The sequence below is a fragment of the Camarhynchus parvulus genome, unplaced genomic scaffold (genome assembly GCF_901933205.1).
Source record: "Camarhynchus parvulus unplaced genomic scaffold, STF_HiC, whole genome shotgun sequence".
NCBI classification, from domain to species: domain Eukaryota; kingdom Metazoa; phylum Chordata; class Aves; order Passeriformes; family Thraupidae; genus Camarhynchus; species Camarhynchus parvulus.
In genome coordinates, this window is record NW_022148448.1 from 1 (window position 1) to 21,631 (window position 21,631).

At 51.5% G+C, this 21,631-nt stretch overlaps 1 protein-coding gene across 1 annotated transcript; it reads left to right on the top strand.

Annotated features, from left to right (window-relative positions):
- Nucleotides 1-4,765: 4,765 nt before the first annotated feature.
- RABGGTA (Rab geranylgeranyltransferase subunit alpha) lies at nt 4,766-21,326 on the top strand (the record flags this gene model as incomplete). The annotated part of the gene is given in 16 exon segments (XM_030970515.1): nt 4,766-4,825; nt 5,731-5,765; nt 5,767-5,821; nt 7,666-7,781; nt 9,070-9,236; nt 10,814-11,008; nt 11,957-12,040; nt 12,124-12,206; nt 14,362-14,463; nt 14,562-14,658; nt 14,738-14,789; nt 15,165-15,253; nt 18,583-18,671; nt 19,450-19,554; nt 20,430-20,543; nt 21,152-21,326. Coding segments are annotated over 16 exon segments (1,618 nt in total), but the record flags the coding sequence as incomplete, so codon positions are not given.
- Between the last annotated feature and the right edge of the window lie 305 nt (nt 21,327-21,631).

Consider the following 21,631-nt stretch of genomic DNA (forward strand, 5'->3'; position numbering starts at 1 on the left):
TCTTCACAGGTAATAAAGGGGCACAGGGTATCGGGGTACGCTATAGTGCATGAAGGGTTGGTGGCCATAGAAAGAGAAAGTTACCTTCCAACTGGTCAGCCCAAGCGTGTGAGTTGTGTGCCCTAAAAGGGAGCTCTGGAAATATTAGTGCAGAAAAGGGGAACAATAGATACAGGACTCAAAATACGCTTTTGGAATAGTGCATAACTTTGGGAAAATTTGGGAAGAGAGGGGGCTAATAAATTCAAAGGGAAACGGACTCATTCATGAAAAACTTATTTTAGAAGTGCTAGAAACATTACAATTACCAGAAAAAGTAGCAGTGGTATACGTTCAAGGACATCAAAAAGTGGTGACTCAGGAGGTGTGACAGAATAATTTAGGAGATTTAGAAGTTAAAAATGCAAGTGAATCAGAGACAGAAAAACTAATAATGGTATTAAACCCCATGAGAGAAATGCAAGAAGTCCCTGTATTCAGTGGGACAAAAGAGGAAGAACTCCTTAAAATAGGAGCCAAGATGGATAAGGAAAGGAAGTGGAGACTAGCAGATGGGAGGCAAATGTTGAATGAACCCCTTGCCAAGAAAATGCTGGAAGGCATACATGGAACAACACACTGGGTTACACAAGCGCTAAGTGATCAATTTCTATGGTATTTGGGATGCAAAGGAATTTTCAGGATAGCTAAGCAAGTAACTGAACAGTGTGTGATATGTCAACAAGTGAATAAGAAAATCATGAGGAAAACACCCAGGGGAGGGGGAGAACTGCCTTACAGCCCTTTCAAAACATCCAAGTAGACTTTACTGAGCTTCCCCAGGTACAACGGTGGAAGTTTTTGCCAGTGATAGTCGATCACGTGACTCATTGGGTAGAGGTGGTACCCACTGTGAAAGCCAATGCCAATGTTGTGAGTAAAACACTTCTAGAATCAATCATTCCCCAATATGGGATGGCAAACAAGATTGATTCAGACAGGGGAACTCATTTCACATCAAAGATATGAAAATCAAGACCCTTCAGCTGTAAATTGGTAAGGTCTTAACAAACCATTTAAATTTTTGAAAGTAAAAATGATTTCTCACATAGGGTTAGGGAATGTGAGGCAAGATTGTCCACACTGGGTCAGCACCAAGGTAAAACTTCACTGACCCGGCCAGACCTTAGGAGCAGCCCTACATCAATAGCAATCACAGAATGCTGCAATCAGCTCTTCTTTAAAGAGAGCAGTAATAAAATACACTCTTTAAAATAGGATTACAAATTTCTTAAAAGCTCTTTGAAATATTTCTCCTTAACTGTAAAAGGAAATCTTCCTGATGAACAGGACAAGACCAGAGGGAAATCAAGGCAGAACCATGGTTTGTCAGGACTTGCTTGATCCTAATGAGCCCCGTGGTGCATTTGGAGCTGAGCCCTTGAACCTCAGGGCCTGAGAGGAGATTGCACAAACCTTTCCGGAATTCAAAGTCAGTGGAAAAACTCTAAGTGTGTCAAAGCATGAATGGGTCCCACCGAGGTCCATCTTATTCTTATTAAGCTTTCCTGTAGTTAATATTAATAAACTTTTCTTTATACCCTTTTAAACTTCTGAGCCTACTTTGCCTTTTTTCTAATCCTACCTCACCGCGGGAAATGAGTAAGGATGTTCTAGTGAGTGCACTGGTAATGAACCAACCCTGAACCCACCACACTAATTGATGCATTGGCTGAGAAATCTCAAATTGGTGAACCAAAACCACTACAGAAACCTTCCTGATAAACTGCAGGAGAACAAAGAGAAATCAAGGCAGAGCCATGGTTTGTCAGGACTTGCCTGACCCTAATGAGCCCCGTGGTGCATTTGGAGCTGAGCCCTGGAACCTCAGGGCCTGAGAGGAGATTGCACAAACCTTTCCAGGAGTCAAAGGCAGAAGAAAACACCCAAAGTGTCTCAAGGCATGAATGGGTCCCACTGAGGTCCATTCCCAACACAGGCTCCTCATGGACTCCTTGGAGGAGAGAACTGGTGGCCAGGATGGCACAAAAACTTCTCAGAGACTCAGTGTGGAAAGGAAAATCCAAAGTACCTTAAAACCCTTCAGTATCTCAAAGTATTAATGAGCCCCACTGAGTGTCAGTACAAAGCTCTCCAGGGACTCGTTAAAGCAGATAATTGGGGCCATGATTGCACAAACCTCTCACAGAGTCTGGATCAAAAGGGAAACACCAAGTACCTTAAAATAACTGAAGTACCCTGAAGCATTAATGAGCCCACTGAGTGTTGTTACTGACAAAGCCTCTCCAGGGACTAATTACAGCAGATAATTGGAGGCCATGATTGCACAAACCTCTCAGAGACTCCAAGGCAAAAGCCAAACCCGAAATTTTGGGTTCGTTGATGGTCATCGGTGGTCATTGGTGGTCATTGATGGTCATTGGTGGTCATTGATGGTCATTGATGGTCATTGGTTGTTGTTGATGGTCATTGATGGTCATTGATGGTTATTGATGGTCACTGATGGTCATCAATGGTCATTGATGGTTATTGATGGTCACTGATGGTCATCGATGGCCATTGATCATCGTTGATGGTCATCGATGGCCACTGATGGTCATAGATGTTCATCAATGGTCATTGATGGCCTTTGATGGTTGCTGAAGGTCACTGATGGTCACTGATGGTCCCTGATGGTCATCGATGGCCGTTGATGGCTGCTGATGGTCACTGATGGTCACTGATGGCTGTTGATAATCATTGATTGTCATGGATGGTCATTGACAGTTGTTGATGGTCACAGATGGCCATTGGTGGTCGTTGATGGTCGTTCATAGCTGTTGATGGTTGTTGATGACCATTAGCGATCATTGATGATCATTGATGGGCACTGATGGTTATCGATGGTCATCAATGGTCATCGATGGTCATCGGTGGTCGTCTATGGTCATTGATTGCTGCTGATGGTCATTGATGGCCGTTGATGGTCATCAATGGGCATTGAGGACTGTTGATGACCATTAGTGGTCATTGATGGCCATTGGTTGTTATTGATGGTCATTGATGGTCACTGATGGCCATTGACGGCCATTGATGGTCATTGATGGTCATTGATGGCCATTGGTTGCTGTTGATGGTCACTGATGGTCATTGATGGTCACTCATGGTCATTGATGGTCATTGATGGCCATTGGTTGCTGTTGATGGTCACTGATGGTCATTGATGGTCACTCATGGTCATTGATGGTCACTGATGGGCATTGACGGCCATTGATGGTCATTGATGGTCACTCATGGTCATTGATGGTCATTGATGGCCCTTGATGGTCACTGATGGTCATTGATGGTCATTGATGGTCACTGATGGGCATTGACGGCCATTGATGGCCATTGATGGTCACTCATGGTCATTGATGGTCATTGATGGCCATTGATGGTCATTGATGGTCATTGCTGGTCATTGATGGCCATTAGTGATCATTGATGGTCACTGATGGTCATCGATGGTCATTAATGGTCATTGACGGCCATTGAAGGCTGTTGAGGACCATTAGTGGTCATTCATGGCCATTGATGGTCACTGATGGCCGTCGATGACCATTAGTGGTCATTCATGGCCATTGATGGTCATTGATGGTCATTAATGGTCATTCATGACAGTTGATGGCCATTGATGGTCATTGATGGCCTTTGATGGTCATTCATGACAGTTGATGGCCATTGATGGTCACTGATGGCCATCGATGACCATTAGTGGTCATTCACAGCCATTGCTGACCATTGCTGGCCATCAATGGTCATCGATGCCAATTCATGCTCATTGATGGTCACTGATGGTCACTCATGGCTGTCAATGACCACCAGTGGTCATTGATGACCGCTGCTGCTCCCTTGAGTGTCCAGCAGGGGTGGCCGAAGCCTTTTGTCCACTCAGTGTCCAGTGGTCATCGAGACCTCCTGTCCTCCTGCTGTCCCGTGGTCATCGAGGCCTTTCCACCATGGAGTGGCCGGTGGTGGCCGAAGCACCGGCCATGCCCAGGACAGAGTGGGTGGAGCCTTTTCCAGCTGTTCCCGGGTGGTTTCCAGCGGTTTTCCAGCCGTTTCCAGAAGTTTCCAGACGTTCTCCAGATGTTCTCCAGATGTTCTCCCGTCCCGAAACCGTCCTCACGCCGCACCGCCGTAAAGCGAGCACTCGCGACAACATGGCGCCGCGCTGCTCGCCTCGGTGTATCCCATCATACACCGCGCGCGCTGCCAAGGCAACGGGGCGCGGCCGCTTTTGTGCCTCGGTATATCCCAGCATGCCCCGCGCCGCCGCCATTCCCGGCAGCCCCCGCGCCGCCCTCAGCAGCCGCCGCCGCCGCTTCTCCGGTGAGTGCCGGGATGGCGGGAATGGACGGGGGAGGGAAATCCCACCGGGACCGGGATCACCGGGGAGGCCCCGGGATCCGCCGGCATCCGCCGGGACCGCGCTGAGCTCCGGTGTCGCCCGCAGGTCCCGGATCCCCCGCGCCCAGCTGAGGAAATGGTGAGGGGAACGGCTCCCCCCCCCCCCCATCCCCGGGGTGGGAATGGAACCGGCCGGGCCCGAACCCCTCCCTGACCCCCCCCATCCTGCGGGAATGGAACCGGCCGGGCCCGGAGCGCCCAGTTCGGCCCCAGTTCGGCCCAGTTCGGCCCAGTATGGCCCAGTTCATCCCAGTATGGCCCAGTTCGGCCCCAGTTCATCCCAGTATGGCCCAGTTCGGCCCCAGTTCGGCCCCAGTTCGGCCCAGTTCATCCCAGTATGGCCCAGTTCATCCCAGTTCGGCCCCAGTTCGGCCCCAGTTCGGCCCAGTTCATCCCAGTATGGCCCAGTTCATCCCAGTATGGCCCAGTTCGGCCCCAGTTCATCCCAGTATGGCCCAGTTCGGCCCAGTATGGCCCAGTTCGGCCCCAGTTCGGCCCAGTTAATCCCAGTGACTTCCCAGTCCCTCCCAGTATGGTCCCAGTTCATCCCAGTTCCCTCCCAGTCCAAACCAGTCCAAACCAGTTCCCTCCCAGTCCCTCCCAGTATGGCCCTGTAACGTCCCAGTCTGTCCCAGTCTGTCCCAGTTGATCCCAGCTCCATTCCCAGTATGTCCCAGTCCCTCCCAGTCCATCCTGGTCCCTCCCAGTTGATCCCAGTCTGTCCCAGTATGTCCCAGTTTGATCCCAGCCCCATTCCCAGCCTGCCCCAGTCCCTCCCAGTCCCTCCCAGTCCCTCCCAGTCCCTCCCAGTCCCTCCCAGTTTATCCCAGTCCATCCCAGTCCGTCCCAGTTTATCCCAGTTTGCCCAGTTTATCCCAGTTTGCCCCAGTCCCTCCCAGTTTGCCCCAGTCCCTCCCAGTTTATCCCAGTCCATCCCAGTTTGCCCCAGTCCCTCCCAGTTTATCCCAGTTTATCCCAGTTTATCCCAGTTTACCCAGTTTATCCCAGTTTGCCCAGTTTGCCCAGTTTGCCCCAGTCCCTCCCAGTCCATCCCAGTTTGCCCCAGTCCCTCCCAGTTTATCCCAGTTTATCCCAGTTTATCCCAGTTTATCCCAGTTTATCCCAGTTTGCCCCAGTTTATCCCAGTTTACCCAGTTTATCCCAGTTTATCCCAGTCCCTCCCAGTTTATCCCAGTTTACCCAGTTTATCCCAGTTTATCCCAGTTTATCCCAGTTTGCCCAGTTTGCCCCAGTTTATCCCAGTTTACCCAGTTTATCCCAGTTTGCCGCGCTCTGTCCCAGCACGGGCGGCTCAAGCTCCGCCCGGACGGTGCGGCCGGCGCGCGAGGAGAAACTGAGGCACTACCGGGAGAGCATGGCCGCCCTGCTGGGGGTACTGGTTTGGACTGGTTTGGACTGGGAATGGGGCTGGGGTTACTGGTTTGTACTGGTTTGGACTGGGAATGGGGCTGGGGGTACTGGTTTGTACTGGGAGGGACTGGGAGTGGGGCTGGGGGTACTGGTTTGGACTGGTTTGTACTGGTTTGGACTGGGAATGGGGCTGGGGGTACTGGTTTGTACTGGTTTGGACTGGGAATGGGGCTGGGGGTACTGGTTTGTACTGGTTTGTACTGGGAGGGACTGGGAGTGGGGCTGGGGGTACTGGTTTGTACTGGTTTGTACTGGGAGGGACTGGGAATGGGGCTGGGGGTACTGGTTTGTACTGGTTTGTACTGGGAGTGGGGCTGGGGGTACTGGTTTGTACTGGGAATGGGGCTGGGGGTACTGGTTTGTACTGGTTTGGACTGGGAGGGACTGGGAGTGGGGCTGGGGGTACTGGTTTGTACTGGTTTGGACTGGGAGGGACTGGGAGTGGGGCTGGGGGTACTGGTTTGTACTGGTTTGTACTGGGAGGGACTGGGAATGGGGCTGGGGGTACTGGTTTGTACTGGTTTGTACTGGGAGGGACTGGGAATGGGGCTGGGGGTACTGGTTTGTACTGGTTTGGACTGGGAATGGGGCTGGGGGTACTGGTTTGTACTGGTTTGTACTGGTTTGGACTGGGAGTGGGGCTGGGGGGTACTGGTTTGTACTGGGAGGGACTGGGAGTGGGGCTGGGGGTACTGGTTTGTACTGGTTTGTACTGGGAGGGACTGGGAATGGGGCTGGGGGTACTGGTTTGTACTGGTTTGTACTGGGAGTGGGGCTGGGGGTACTGGTTTGTACTGGTTTGGACTGGGAATGGGGCTGGGGGTACTGGTTTGTACTGGTTTGTACTGGGAATGGGGCTGGGGGTACTGGTTTGTACTGGTTTGGACTGGGAGGGACTGGGAGTGGGGCTGGGGGTACTGGTTTGTACTGGTTTGGACTGGGAGGGACTGGGAGTGGGGCTGGGGGTACTGGTTTGTACTGGTTTGGACTGGGAATGGGGCTGGGGGTACTGGTTTGTACTGGTTTGTACTGGGAGGGACTGGTTTGTACTGGGAATGGGGCTGGGGGTTACTGGTCTGTACTGGTTTGTACTGGGATGGGGTTTGGGGGCACTGGTTTATACTGGGATGGACTGGGAGTGGATTTGGGGTTACTGGTTTGTACTGGGATGGACTGGGAGGGACTGGTTTGGGGTTACTGGGAGGAGACTGGGCCATACTGGTTTATACTGGGAGGGGCTGGGGGGAACTGGGAGGGACTGGGAGGGAACTGGGATGGGGTTTGGGGTTACTGGTTTGTACTGGGAGGGGGTTTGGGGTTACTGGTTTGTACTGGGATGGGGGTTGGGGTTACTGGTTTGTACTGGGAGAGGGTTTGGGGGTTACTGGTTTGTACTGGGATGGGGGTTGGGGTTACTGGTTTGTACTGGGATGGGGGTTGGGGTTACTGGTTTGTACTGGGAGGGGGTTTGGGGTTACTGGGATGAACTGGGAGTTACCGGTTTAAACTGGGAGGGACTGGGAGGGGATTTGGGGGTTACTGGTTTATACTGGGAGGGGATGTGGGGGCACTGGGAGGTCACTGGGCCATACTGGTTTATACTGGGGGGGTCACTGGGGTGGGACTGGGAGGGACTGGGATGGGGCTTGGGTTTACTGGTTTATACAGGTTTATAGCGGTTTATACTGGTCCGTACTGGTCCATACTGGTCCATACTGGTCCGTACTGGTCCATACTGGTCCGTACTGGTCCGTACTGGTCCGTACTGGTCCGTACTGGTTTATACTGGTCCGTACTGGTTTCCAGGGCGTCCCCCCCGCCCAGGTGCTGTCCCTGACCGGCTCGGTGCTGGCCGCCAACCCCGACGTGGGCACCTGCTGGAACCTGCGGCGCCGCGCGCTGCCCGCGCTGGGAGGAGACTGGTTTGTACTGGTTTATACTGGTTTGGACTGGTTTGTACTGGTTTGGACTGGTTTATACTGGTTTGGGCTGGTTTGGACTAGGAGGGCGCTGGGTTGGACTGGGAGGGCGCTGGGAAGGGTCTGGAGTGGGGAAGAAAGGGTTAAAAGGGGGGTTGGGGTTACTGGTTTGTACTGGTTTGTACTGGTTTATACTGGTTTGGACTGGGTGGTACTGGTTTGTACTGGTTTATACTGGTTTTTACCACTTATACTGGTTTATACTGGTCCATACTGGTTTATACTGGTCCATACTGGTCCATACTGGTTTATACTGGTCCATACTGGTCCATACTGGTCCCTACTGGTTTATAATGGTCTCTACCAGTTGGTCTTACACTGGTTTATACTGGTTTATACTGGTTTTTGCCATTTTTTACTGGTTTTTGCCATTTTTTTCTGCTTTTTTTCATCTTTACTGGTTTATACTGGTTCATACTGGTTTGTACTGGTCTAAACTGGTTTATACTGGTTTGCCTTATATTTTTTTACTTTTTTTGTACTGGTTTTTTACTGGTTTATACTGGTTTTTACTGGTTTTTACCACTTATACTGGTCCATACTGGTCCATACTGGTTTATACTGGTCCTTACTGGTTTTTACTGGTCCATACTGGTCTACAATCATCTCTATGAGTTTATCTTATACTGGTTCTTACTGGTTCATACTGGTTTTTACTGGTTTTTTGCTATTTTTTCTGGTTTTTACCACCTATACTGGTCCATACTGGTTTATACTGGTCCGTACTGGTTTATACTGGTCTGAACTGGTTTATACTGGTCCGTACTGGTTTATACTGGTCCGAACTGGTTTATACTGGTCCGTACTGGTTTATACTGGTTTGTACTGGTTTATACTGGTCCGTACTGGTTCGTACTGGTTTATACTGGTCTGAACTGGTCTATACTGGTTTTTCTTACAGATTTTTTACCATTTTATACTGGTTTTTACTGGTTTTTGCCACTTTTTTCTGGTTTTTAGCACCCATACTGGTCCGTACTGGTTTGTACTGGTTTGTACTGGTTTTTACCAGTTATACCGGTCCATACTGGTTTGTACTGGTCCATACTGGTTTTTACTGGCCTATAATGATCTACAGTCGTCTCCACGTGTTTATCTCACACTGGTTCTTACTGGTTTATACTGGTTTTCATTAACTTTTACCGCTATTTTCTGCTTTTTTCCACCGATGCCGGTCCATACTGGTTTGTACTGGTTTGTACTGGTTTGTACTGGTTTGTACCGGTTCCAGGGTCCCCTCGGAGCTGTCCTTCGTGGCCCAGTGCCTGGGGGTGAACCCCAAATCCTACGGGGCCTGGCACCACCGGGGCTGGGTGCTGGGCCAGGCCGGGGCGCCCCCTGCTGGCCGGGAGGAGCTGGCGCTGTGCGAGCGCCTGCTGGCGGCCGACCCGCGCAACTGTGAGTGCTGGGAGCGACTGGTTTGTACTGGGATATACTGGGATATACTGGGATGGGACTGGGATGGACTGGGATGGACTGGGATGGACTGGGACGGACTGGGATGGGACTGGGACGGACTGGGAGGGACTGGGACGGACTGGGATGGACTGGGAGGGACTGGGATGGACTGGGATGGACTGGGATGGACTGGGACGGACTGGGACGGACTGGGATGGACTGGGATGGGACTGGGATGGACTGGGATGGACTGGGATGGGACTGGGAGGGACTGGGATGGGACTGGGATGGACTGGGATGGGACTGGGAGGGACTGGGATGGACTGGGAGGGACTGGGATGGACTGGGATGGACTGGGATGGACTGGGAGGGACTGGGAGGGACTGGGAGGGACTGGGATGGACTGGGAGGGACTGGGACGGACTGGGAGGGACTGGGATGGGCTGGGAGGGACTGGGGCCGGACTGGGATGGGACTGGGATGGGACTGGGATGGACTGGGATGGACTGGGAGGGACTGGGATGGACTGGGACAGACTGGGAACGGACTGGGAACGGACTGGGACGGACTGGGATGGGCTGGGACGGACTGGGATGGACTGGGATGGACTGGGATGGGCTGGGACGGACTGGGATGGACTGGGATGGACTGGGATGGACTGGGAGGGACTGGGGCGGACTGGGATGGACTGGGATGGACTGGGAATGGACTGGGACGGACTGGGAGGGACTGGGAGGGACTGGGATGGACTGGGATGGACTGGGATGGGGTCCTGGGGGCGCTAGGGTGTACTGGTTATACTGGGGTGGGTCACTGGTTTGTACTGGGATAGACTGGGATGGGGTCCTGGGGGCGCTGGGGGTCACTGGTTATACTGGGATGGGTCACTGGTTTGTACTGGGATAGGGCTGGGGTCACTGGTTTGTACTGGGAGAGGGAATTGGGGCTGTGTGTGAGCGCCCCCAGCTGGCCAGGAGGACCTGGTGCCACTGTGAGTTATACTGGGTTATACTGGGTTATACTGGGATGAGGTTCTGGTGGTTACAGGGTTATACTGGGTTATACTGGGATGGGGTTCTGGGGGTCACTGGGTTGTACTGGTTTATACTGGGTTATACTGGGAGGGAGCTTCGGACCCACTGGGCGCAAGTTCTGGGGCTGCTGGGCTTACTGGTTTATACTGGGATGGGGGCTGGGATGTACTGGGCTTACTGGTTTATACTGGGATGGGGGCTGGGATGTACTGGGCTTACTGGTTTATACTGGGATGGGGCCTGGGATGTACTGGGCTTACTGGTTTATACTGAGATGGGGGCTGGGATGTACTGGGCTTACTGGTTTATACTGGGAGCTGCTGCTAGAACCCTCAGGGGCTCTGGGGCGGTTCCCAGTCCTTACTGGTTTGTACTGGTGCCCTCCCAGTATAAAGCTGGTAAATCTAGGATCCACTAGACCACACTGGGAATGGGTTTGGGTGCATGAAGCCTTACTGGTTTATACTGGGAGCTGCTGTTACAAGCCTGAGGGGCTCTGGGGCGGTTCCCAGTCCTTACTGGTTTGTACTGGTGCCCTCCCAGTCCACGCCTGGGAGCACCGGCGGGCTCTGGTGGCCGATCAGGAGCCCGAGGCCGAGCTGGCCTTCGCCGGGGCCCTGCTGAGCCGCGACTTCTCCAACTTCTCGGCCTGGCACCACCGGCTGCGGCTGCTGGCGCCCGCCCGCGGCCGGGGCGAGGGCGAGGCCGGGGCGCTGCCCCCCGAGAGGCTGAAGGAAGGTGAGAGATTCCCCGGGAAAAGGGCACGGAAAGGGGAAATCCCAAAAAATTTATGGGGATGAACATAGAGAGGGGTTGGGGTGGGTGGGGAGAGCTGGAGTCCAAAATTCTCCATGTAGTTTAATGGGGTAGACCTGGTGTCCAAAAATCCCATTGACTTTAATGGGGTAGACTTGGTGTCTCTAAATTCCTATTGGCTTTAATGGGGTAGACCTGTTGTCCCTAAAGCCCCATTGGTTTTCATGGGGTAGACCTGGTGTCCCTAAATCCCCTTTGACTTTAATGGGGTAGACCTGGTGTCCCTAAATCCCCATTGACTTTAATGGGGTAGACCTGGTGTCCAAAATCCCCATTGATTTCAAAGGGGTAGACCTGGTGTCCAAAATTCTCCATTGACTTTAATGGGGTAGACCTGGTATTCTAAATTCCTCATTGACTTCAATGGGTAGACCTGGTGTCCCATTTATCCCAGTCACTTTAATGGGGTAGACCTGGTGTCCTAAAATCTCTATTGACTTGGATGGGGTCACTAAATCCTGGTGTCACTAAATCCTCATTGGGATAAATGGGGGAGACCTGGTGTCCCTAAATCCCCATTGAATTTAATGGCATAGACCTGATGTCCCCAAATCCCCATTGGTTTCAATGGGTAGACCTGTTGTCCTAAATTCTCCATTGACTTTAATGGCATAGACCTGGTGTCCAAAATCCCCATTGACTTCAGTGGGGTAGACCTGGTGTCCATAAATCCCCATTGACTTTAATGGGGTAGACCTGGTGTCCCTAAATCCCCATTGACTTTAATGGGGTAGACCTGGTGTCCTTACAATCCCCATTACCTTCACTGAGTAAGACCTGACCTCCCACACACCTGGGCACCCCCACTGAGATTTTGGGGTGCCCTTTTTGCCCTCTGAGATTTTGGGGTGCCCCCTTTGTCCCCCCCAGAGCTGGAGCTGGTGCAGAACGCCGTGTTCACCGACCCCACGGACCAAAGCGCCTGGGTGTACCTGCGCTGCATCCTCTCCCGAGGTAACCCCGGCTTCCCTCCCATCCATGGGGCTCTCACCTGGAGTTTTGGGGTGCCCCCTGAATGTTGGGGTGCCCCCTGACAGCTCCCCCACCTCCGAGGGTCATCTGTGTCCACGTGGACCGCGAGGACGCGACGCTGGCCGTCATCTTCTCCCGGCCTGTCAAGGTGAGTGGGGACATCTGGGAACCCCAAAAATCACCTGGGCACATCTGGATTGCCCCCAAAATCACCCGGGTACCCCTCAAAATCACCTGGGTGCCGCCAAAATCATCTGAATGTCTCCAAAAATCACATGGATCACCCTGAAAAAATCACCTGAATCCCCCCTAAAAATCACCTAGACACAGCTGGATCCCCCCAAAACATGACCTGGGTACCCCCAAAATCACCTGAATACACCTAGTTGCCCCAAAAAAATCACCTGGATGCCCCCTAAAAATCACCTGGATACATCTGGCTATCCCCAAAAAGCTCTGAGATCCCCCCCAGAATCTCCTGGGTACCCACAAAATCATCTGGATCACCCAAAACCCCCCAAACTGGTGGGCCTGAATCCCCTTTACTTCGACTGGGTAGACCTGGTGTCCCTGGATCCCCATTCACTTTAACAGGGGTAGATCTGGTGCCCCTAAATCGCTTTGATTTCAATGCAGGTAGACCTGTTGTTTCTAAATCCCCTGTGACTTTCATGGGGGTAGACCTGGTGTCCATAAGTCCCCATTCACTTTAATGGGGTAGACTTGGTGTCCATAATTCCCCTTTGACTTTAATGGGGTAGACCTGGTGTCCATAAGTCCCCATTCACTTTAATGGGGTAGACCTGGTGTCCCTAAATCCCCATTGACTTCAATGGGGGTAGACCTGCTGTCCCTAAATTCCCATTCACTTTAATGGGTAGACCTGTTGTCTGAAAATTCCCATTGAATTCAATGGGGTAGACCTGGTGTCCCTAACTCCCCATTGACTTCAATGGGGGTAGACCTGGTGTTTGTAAATCCCCATTCTATTTAGTGGGGTAGACCTGGTCTCCCAAAATCCCACAGACTTCAATGGGTAGACCTGGTGTTCTGTTTATCCCCATTTATCCCCAGTAAACCTTCCCAGTGCTCCCAGTCACCCCAGTGCTCCTCCTTAGCCACTCCCAGTGCTCACAAGGAATAGCTCCCAGTTCAACAAATTTGCCCTCCCAGTGCTCCCAGTATCCCCCTCCCAGTGCTCCTGGTTTGTCCAGTTTCCTCCTTTCCTCCCTCCCAGTGTTTCCAGATCCCCCCCAGTGGTTCGATTTCCTCTCCTAGTGCTTCCCCTTAGCCCTTTCCAGTGCTGCCAGTTTAACCAGTAACCTTTCCCAATCAAGCTTTTATTAATGGATAAATGTGGTGTCCCTAAATCCCCACTGGGTTTAATGGGGGCAGACCTGGTGTCCCTAAACCCCAATTGATTTAAATAGGGGTAGACCTGTTGCCTATAAATCACCATTGACTTCAATGGGGTAGACCTGGTGTCCCTAAATCCCCATTGATTTCTGTGGGGTAGACCTGTTATTCTTAAATCCCCATTGATTTCTGTGGGGTAGACCTGTTATTCTTAAATCCCCATTGACTTTAATGGGGTAGACCTGGTGTACTTTAATCCCCATTGACTTCAGTGGGGTAGACCTGGTGTCCATAAATCCCCATTGACTTTAATGGGGTAGACCTGGTGTCCTAAATCCCCATTGACTTTAATGGGGTAGACCTGGTGTCCCTAAATCCCCATTCACTTTAATGGGGGTAGACCTGGTGTCCCAAAATCTCCATTGACTTTAATGGGGTACACCTCATGTCCTTAAATTCCCATTGGCTCCAATGGGGTTAGACCTGGTGTTCCTACATCCTCATTGGTTTTAATGGGGTAGACCTGGTGTCCCAAAATCCCCATTGACTTTAATGGGGTAGACCTGGTGTCAGTAATTCTCCATTACCTTCAATGGGATAGACCTGTCATCTATAAATCCCCATTGAATTCAACAGGGTAGACCTGGTGTCCAAAAATCCCCATTGGTTTTAATGGGGTAGACCTGGTGTCCCTAAATCCCCATTGACTTTAATGGGGTAGACCTGTTGTCCAAGAATCCCTATTGACTTTAATGGGGTAGACCTGTTGTCCAAGAATCCCCATTGACTTTAATGGGGTAGACCTGTTGTCCAAGAATTCCTATTCACTTCAATGGGTAGACCTGGTGTCCCAACCATTTTCCTGCTAAAACCTCCAAATTTGGTGCTGAAAATTCCCAATTTTTGGTAGGAAAACACCCAAAATTTTGTGCTTTTTTCCCCCCCAGGTGAACCCAGAGTGCCCAGAGCTGACGGCGACCATGGATGGCTCCACCCTGCCCGGGCCGTGGCGCTCAGTGGAGGGGCGGCCCCGCCCCAGCCACACCTGGGTATCCTCCCCCTGAAGGTCGAGGGTGGGGCCGGGGTGGGCGTGGCTTGGGGGTGGGCGTGGCCACCACACCTGGCACACCTTGACGGGTGACATCAGCTCTGCGACATCCCTGCCCCGCCCACCGAGAGCTCCGCCCACCTGGAGGTCACCTGGGCGCCTGACTCCGCCCTCCACGAGGTGACGCTGCTGCCAGGTGAGGCCACGCCCCCTCTGGCCACGCCCACTCCCGGCCACGCCCTTTTCTCACCTGGCCACGCCCCTTTCTCTCCCAGGTGAGGCTGAGGCTTGGTGGCAGGAGCCAATCGTGGAGAGGGAGCTGTTCTGGTAAGCCACGCCCCTTTTTGCAGACCACACCCCTTTCCTTAAGCCACGCCCACTTTGAGCTGCCATTCATCCCTGTATGGGTTAAGCCACGCCCACCCACCACTGATATTTGTCCCTATGGGGAACAAGCCACGCCCCTTGTCCAAAGCCATGCCCCTTAAGCCACGCCCACCTGGAATCTGCCATTCATCCCTATGGGGTTAAACCACGCCCCTTTACACCCAAACCACGCCCCTTAATTAAGCCACACCCACCTTCAGCTTCCATGTATCCCCCTGGGTTTGAGCCACGCCCACCCAATACCTTATGCCGTTAAACCACGCCCCTTTCTTGGCAAACCCCGCCCCTTTTCTCACCTGTTGGCCCCGCCCCCAGGCCGGAGCTGGGCGTGGCCGAGGCTCAGGTGCTGCAGGACCAGGTGCAGATGTGCCAGGAGCTGCTGGAGCTCGAGCCCCAGAGCCGCGGTAAGAACCTGAAAAACGCCCAAAAAACCCCAAAAAATACCCCAAAAATACCCCCCAAACCCCTCCAAAATACTCCAAAAAATTGCCCCAAAAATACCTCAACAGTACCCCAAAAACACCCCCAAAATACCCCACAACAGCCCCAAAAACCTCCCCAAAAATATCCCAAATACACTCCAAAAATAGCCCCAAGCCAGCCCAAAAATACCAAAAATACACCCCAAAACCACCCCAAAAATACCTCCAGAAATCACTCCAAAAATTCCCCAAAACCATACCAAAAATACCCCAAAACCACCCAAAGTTGCCCCCAAAATACCAAAAATCACCCCAGAAATAACCCAAATATGCTCCAAAAACAGCCCCAAACCACCCCAAAAAACCCCCCAGAAATGCACCTAAAACACCCCCAAAATATCCCCAAAACCACCCCATAAATACCAAAAAATTACCCCAGAAGCAGCCCAAAAACACCCCCCAAAAAGCCCCAAAATACCCCAAAATCATCCTAAAAATAACCTTTAAAATACCCCAAAAACTACCCCAAAAAATGCCCCAAAAATTCCTCCAAGACACCCCCAAATACCCTAAAAAACACCCCAAAACCAATCCTAGAAAACGCCCCAAAAATAACCCCAAAGAATGCCCCAAAATACCCCAAAACTACCCCAAAGTCACCCTAAAAATACCCAAAAACCACCCCAAAATATCCCCAAAATACCCCCAAAAAACACCCAAAACCAATCCAAGATAAACCCCAAAATACACCAAAAATGCCCCCAAAACACCCCAAAACCGATCCCAGAAAAGCCCCAAAATCCCCCAAAAACCTCCTCAAAACCAACCCTAAAACACCCCAAAAATGCCCCAAAACCACCCCCAAAACCACCCTGAAAATGCCCCTGAAATCCCCCCAAAAAACCACCCCAAAATACCCCAAAACCACCCAAAACTCACTCAAAAATATTTCCCTAAATATCCAAAAACCAACCCCAAAACCAACCCCAAAACGCCCCCCAAAATACCCCAAAACCGCCCCAAAATAACCCAAACACACCCCAAAAATGCCCCAAACCACCCCAAAAATACCCCAAAACCACTCCTCATTACCCCCAAAATTACCCCAAAACACCCCAAAAATATTGAAAAAAAAAACCCAAAAACACCCAAAAATACCCCAAAAATACCCCCAAACTCACCCCAAAAATCACCCCCCAAAGCCACCCCAAAAACACCTCCCAAAACACCCCAAACCCACTCAAAAATACCCCAAAATACCCCAAACCCACCCCAAAAATACCCCCAAAATTCCCCAAAAACCACCCCAAAACCAAACTCAAACCACCCCCAAAACACCCAAAAACCCCACCCCAAAACCAACCCCAAAAATGCCCCAAAACGCCCCACAAAACCACCCCAGAAATGCCCCCAAACCACCCCAAAAATGCCCCAAATTTCCCCTAAAACCGCCCCAGAATGCCCCAAATACCCCAAAACTGCCCCAAAACCGCCCCAATGCGCACAAAATATCACCCAAAACCACCCCAAAAATACTGACGAAAAAATCCTAAAAACACCCCAAAAAATATTCCCAAAAATACCCCAAAAATATCCCCAAATCCACCCCAAAAACGCCCCAAAAACCAGCCCAGAACCAACCCCAAATACCCCTAAAATACCCCCCAAAAAACCCCAAAATACCCCAAAAACAGCCCCAAAAACCGCCCCAAAAACCACCCCAAACACGCTCCGAAAATCCCCCCAAACCACCCCAAAAATACCCAAAAACCACCCCAAAAATACAAAACAGATACCCCAGAAACAGCCCCAAACCACCCCAAAAATGCCCCACAAATCCCCGAAATCCACCCCAAATACCCCAGAATATCCCCAAAAAAACCACCCCAAAAATACTGAAAATACCCCAAAATTCCCCCCAAACCGCCCCAAAAATACCCCAAACCACCCCAAAGCCAACCCTACAAATTCCCCTAAAAACTCCCCAAAAACCCCAAAATTACCCCAAAACCACCCTGAAAAATACCCCAAAAACGTCTCACTGGTTTGTACTGGTTTGTACTGGTTTTTATTAGTCCATACTGGCCCATACTGGTCCATACTGGTCCATACTGGTCCGTACTGGTCCATACTGGTCCATACTGGTCCGTACTGGTCCATACTGGTCCATACTGGTCCATACTGGTCCGTACTGGTTTATACTGGTCCATACTGGTCCGTACTGGTCCATACTGGTTTATACTGGTCCATACTGGTCCATACTGGTCCATACTGGTTTATACTGGTCCATACTGGTTTATACTGGTCCATACTGGTCCGTACTGGTCCGTACTGGTTTATACTGGTCCATACTGGTTCATACTGGTCCATACTGGTCCATACTGGTCCGTACTGGTCCATACTGGTCCATACTGGTCCGTACTGGTCCATACTGGTCCATATTGGTCCATACTGGTTTATACTGGTCCGTACTGGTTCATACTGGTCCATACTGGTCCGTACTGGTCCGTACTGGTTTATACTGGTCCATACTGGTCCATACTGGTCCATACTGGTCCATACTGGTCCGTACTGGTCCATACTGGTTCATACTGGTCCATACTGGTCCGTACTGGTTTATACTGGTCCATACTGGTTTATACTGGTCCATACTGGTTCATACTGGTCCATACTGGTCCGTACTGGTCCGTACTGGTCCGTACTGGTTCATACTGGTCCGTACTGGTCCGTACTGGTCCATACTGGTCCATACTGGTTTATACTGGTCCATACTGGTCCATACTGGTCCGTACTGGTCCGTACTAGTTTATACTGGTCCGTACTGGTTTGTACTGGTCCGTACTGGTTTGTACTGGTCCGTACTGGTTCGTACTGGTCCGTACTGGTCCATACTGGTCCATACTGGTCCGTACTGGTCCATACTGGTCCATACTGGTCCGTACTGGTCCGTACTGGTCCATACTGGTTTATACTGGTCCATACTGGTCCATACTGGTTTATACTGGTCCATATTGGTCCGTACTGGTTTATGCTGGTCCGTACTGGTTTATACTGGTCCGTACTGGTCCGTACTGGTCCGTACTGGTCCGTACTGGTCCATACTGGTCCATACTGGTTTATACTGGTCCATACTGGTCCATACTGGTTTATACTGGTCCATACTGGTCCGTACTGGTCCATACTGGTCCGTACTGGTTTATACTGGTCCATACTGGTCCATACTGGTCCATACTGGTCCGTACTGGTCCATACTGGTCCATACCGGTCCGTACTGGTCCATACTGGTTTATACTGGTTTATACTGGTTGCAGGCTGTTTGCTGACCCTGGCCCTGCTGCTGGCGGTGCTGGAGCCGCGGGGCCGGGCCCGGGAGATCCGCGAGCACCTGGGGAGCCTGCGGGTAACTGGTTATACTGGTTATACTGGTTTGTACTGGTTTGGGCTGGGTTATACTGGTTATACTGGGTTATACTGGTTTGTACTGGTTTGGGCTGGTTTGGGCTGGTTTGGGCTGGTTATACTGGTTTGTACTGGTTTGGGCTGGTTTGGGCTGGGTTATAGTGGTTATACTGGGATATACTGGTTTGTACTGGGATATACTGGGATATACTGGTTTATACTGGGTTATACTGGTTATACGGTTTATACTGGGTTATACTGGGATATACTGGGATATACTGGTTTATACTGGTTTGTACTGGTTTGTACTGGTTTATACTGGGTTGTACTGGGATATACTGGGATGGACTGGTTTATACTGGTTATACTGGGATATACTGGGATATACTAGGTTGTACTGGGATATACTGGGATATACTGGTTTATACTGGTTATACTGGTTTATACTGCTTTATACTGGGTTGTACTGGGATATACTGGCTTATACTGGTTTGTACTGGTTTATACTGGCTTATATCAACCCATACTGGTTTATACTGGTTTGTACTGGTTTATACTGGTTTATATCAGCCCATACTGGTCCATACTGGTTTATACTGGTCCATACTGGGAATTGGGACGAACTGGGAGGGGATTTGGGGGAATTTCGGGCTCTAAAATGGGCAAAAAACGGGATTTTTGGGGGGTTTGCTGCTTTTACTGGTTTGTACTGGTCCGTACCGGTCTGTACTGGTCCATACTGGTCCGTACTGGTTTATACTGGTCTGTACTGGTTTCAGGAGGCCGACCCGCTCCGGGCCGGGTTCGTGGCCGATGTCCGGTCGCGCTTCGAGGCCGCGCTGGCCGTGCTGGGAGCGGGGGAGCGGCTGAGCCTCAGCAACAAGGTAACTGGTTTGTACTGGTTTATACTGGTTTGGACTGGTTTGGGGTCTGGGGGTTACTCGTTTGTACTGGGAGGGAACTGGGACAAACTGGGATGAACTGGGAGGGAGGTAAAGGGTTAAAAACGGGGGGGAAAGAGGAAAAAATGGGGATTTGGGGTTACTGGTTTGTACTGGTTTGTACTGGTTTGTACTGGGAGGGTGCTCGGGAGGCTCTGGGGGTTACTGGGAGGGACTTTCGGGGTTACTGGTTTATACTGGTTTATACTGGGAAAGGGTTTGGTGGCTCTTCAGGGTGACTTTCAGTGATACTGGTTTGTACTGGTTTGTACTTGGTTTACACTGGTTTAGGGCTTAGAAGAGTTTTGGGTAGGGTTCTTGTATTTTTATTGGTTTATACTGGTCCGTACTGGTCCATACTGGTTTGTACTGGTCCATACTGGTTTGTACTGGTCCATACTGGTCCGTACTGGTTTATACTGGTTTGTACTGGTTCGTACTGGTCCATACTGGTTTGTACTGGTTTGTACTGGTCCATACTGGTCCGTACTGGTCCATACTGGTCCGTACTGGTCCATACTGGTCCATACTGGTTTGTACTGGTCCATACTGGTCCATACTGGTTTATACTGGTTTATACTGGTTTATACTGGTTTGTACTGGTTCATACTGGTCTGTACTGGTCTGTACTGGTTTATACTGGTTTATACTGGTCCATACTGGTTTATACTGGTTTGTACTGGTCCATACTGGTCCATACTGGTTTATACTGGGTTATACTGGTTTATATTGCTTTATTGGGGTTTGTACTGGTCCATACTGGTCCATACTGGTCCATACTGGTCCATACTGGTTTATACTGGTCTATACTGGTGCAGGGGCTGAGCAGTGTCCCCCTGCTGGAGCGCATGGCCGCGCTGAGCCGCCTGGAGCTGGCCGGCAATGAGCTGCGGGCGCTGCCGGCGGCGCTGGGGGCGCTGCGGAGACTGCGGGTGAGAAACCAGTTAAAACCAGTTAAAACCAGTAACACCGGTAACCCGTCCCAGTAACACCGGTAACCCGTCCCAGTGCTCCCAGTCCCTCCCAGTAACACCACCAAGTCTTCCCAGTGCTCCCAGTAACCCCCAGTCCCTCCCAGTATAAACCAGTTCACTCCCAGTCCCCTCCCAGTCCCTCCCAGTTTGCTCCCAGTCCCTCCCAGTCTCTCCCATTTTGATCCCAGTTCCCTCCCAGTCACTGCCAGTATATCCCAGTATAACCCAGTTCCCTCCCAGTCCCTCCCAGTTTGGTCCCAGTCCCTCCCAGTATAACCCAGTTCCCTCCCAGTCCCTCCCAGTTTGATCCCAGTTCCCTCCCAGTATAACCCAGTCCCTCCCAGTCCCTCCCAGTATAACCCAGTCACTCCCAGTTTGCTCCCAGTCCGTCCCAGTATATCCCAGTTCCCTCCCAGTCCCTCCCAGTATATCCCAGTTTGCCCCCAGTCCCTCCCAGTCCCTCCCAGTTCGCTCCCAGTCCCTCCCAGTATATCCCAGTTCCCTCCCAGTCCCTCCCAGTACATCCCAGTCCATCCCAGTCCCTCCCAGTATAACCCAGTTTGCAGGAACTGGATCTCTCCGACAACCACGTGACCGAGGTGGGCGTGGCCCCGCCCCTTCCCCGCCTGCGGCTGCTGCGGCTGGACCGGAACCGTAAGGGCTGGGATGGACTGGGATGGACTGGGATATACTGGTTTATACTGGGATGGACTGGGACGGACTGGGATGGGACTGGGATGGACTGGGATGGACTGGGATATCTGGGATGGGACTGGGATGGACTGGGATGGGACTGGGATGGACTGGGATGGGACTGGGATGGACTGGGATGGACTGGGACGGACTGGGATGGGACTGGGTTATACTGGGTTATACTGGTCCATACTGGGTTATACTGGTCCATACTGGTTTATACTGGGATAGACTGGGTTATACTGGGATATACTGGTTTATACTGGGATAGACTGGGATGAACTGGGAGGGCACTGGGAGGGCACCGGGCAGCCCTGCGGCTCCATACTGGTCCGTACTGGTCCATACTGGTC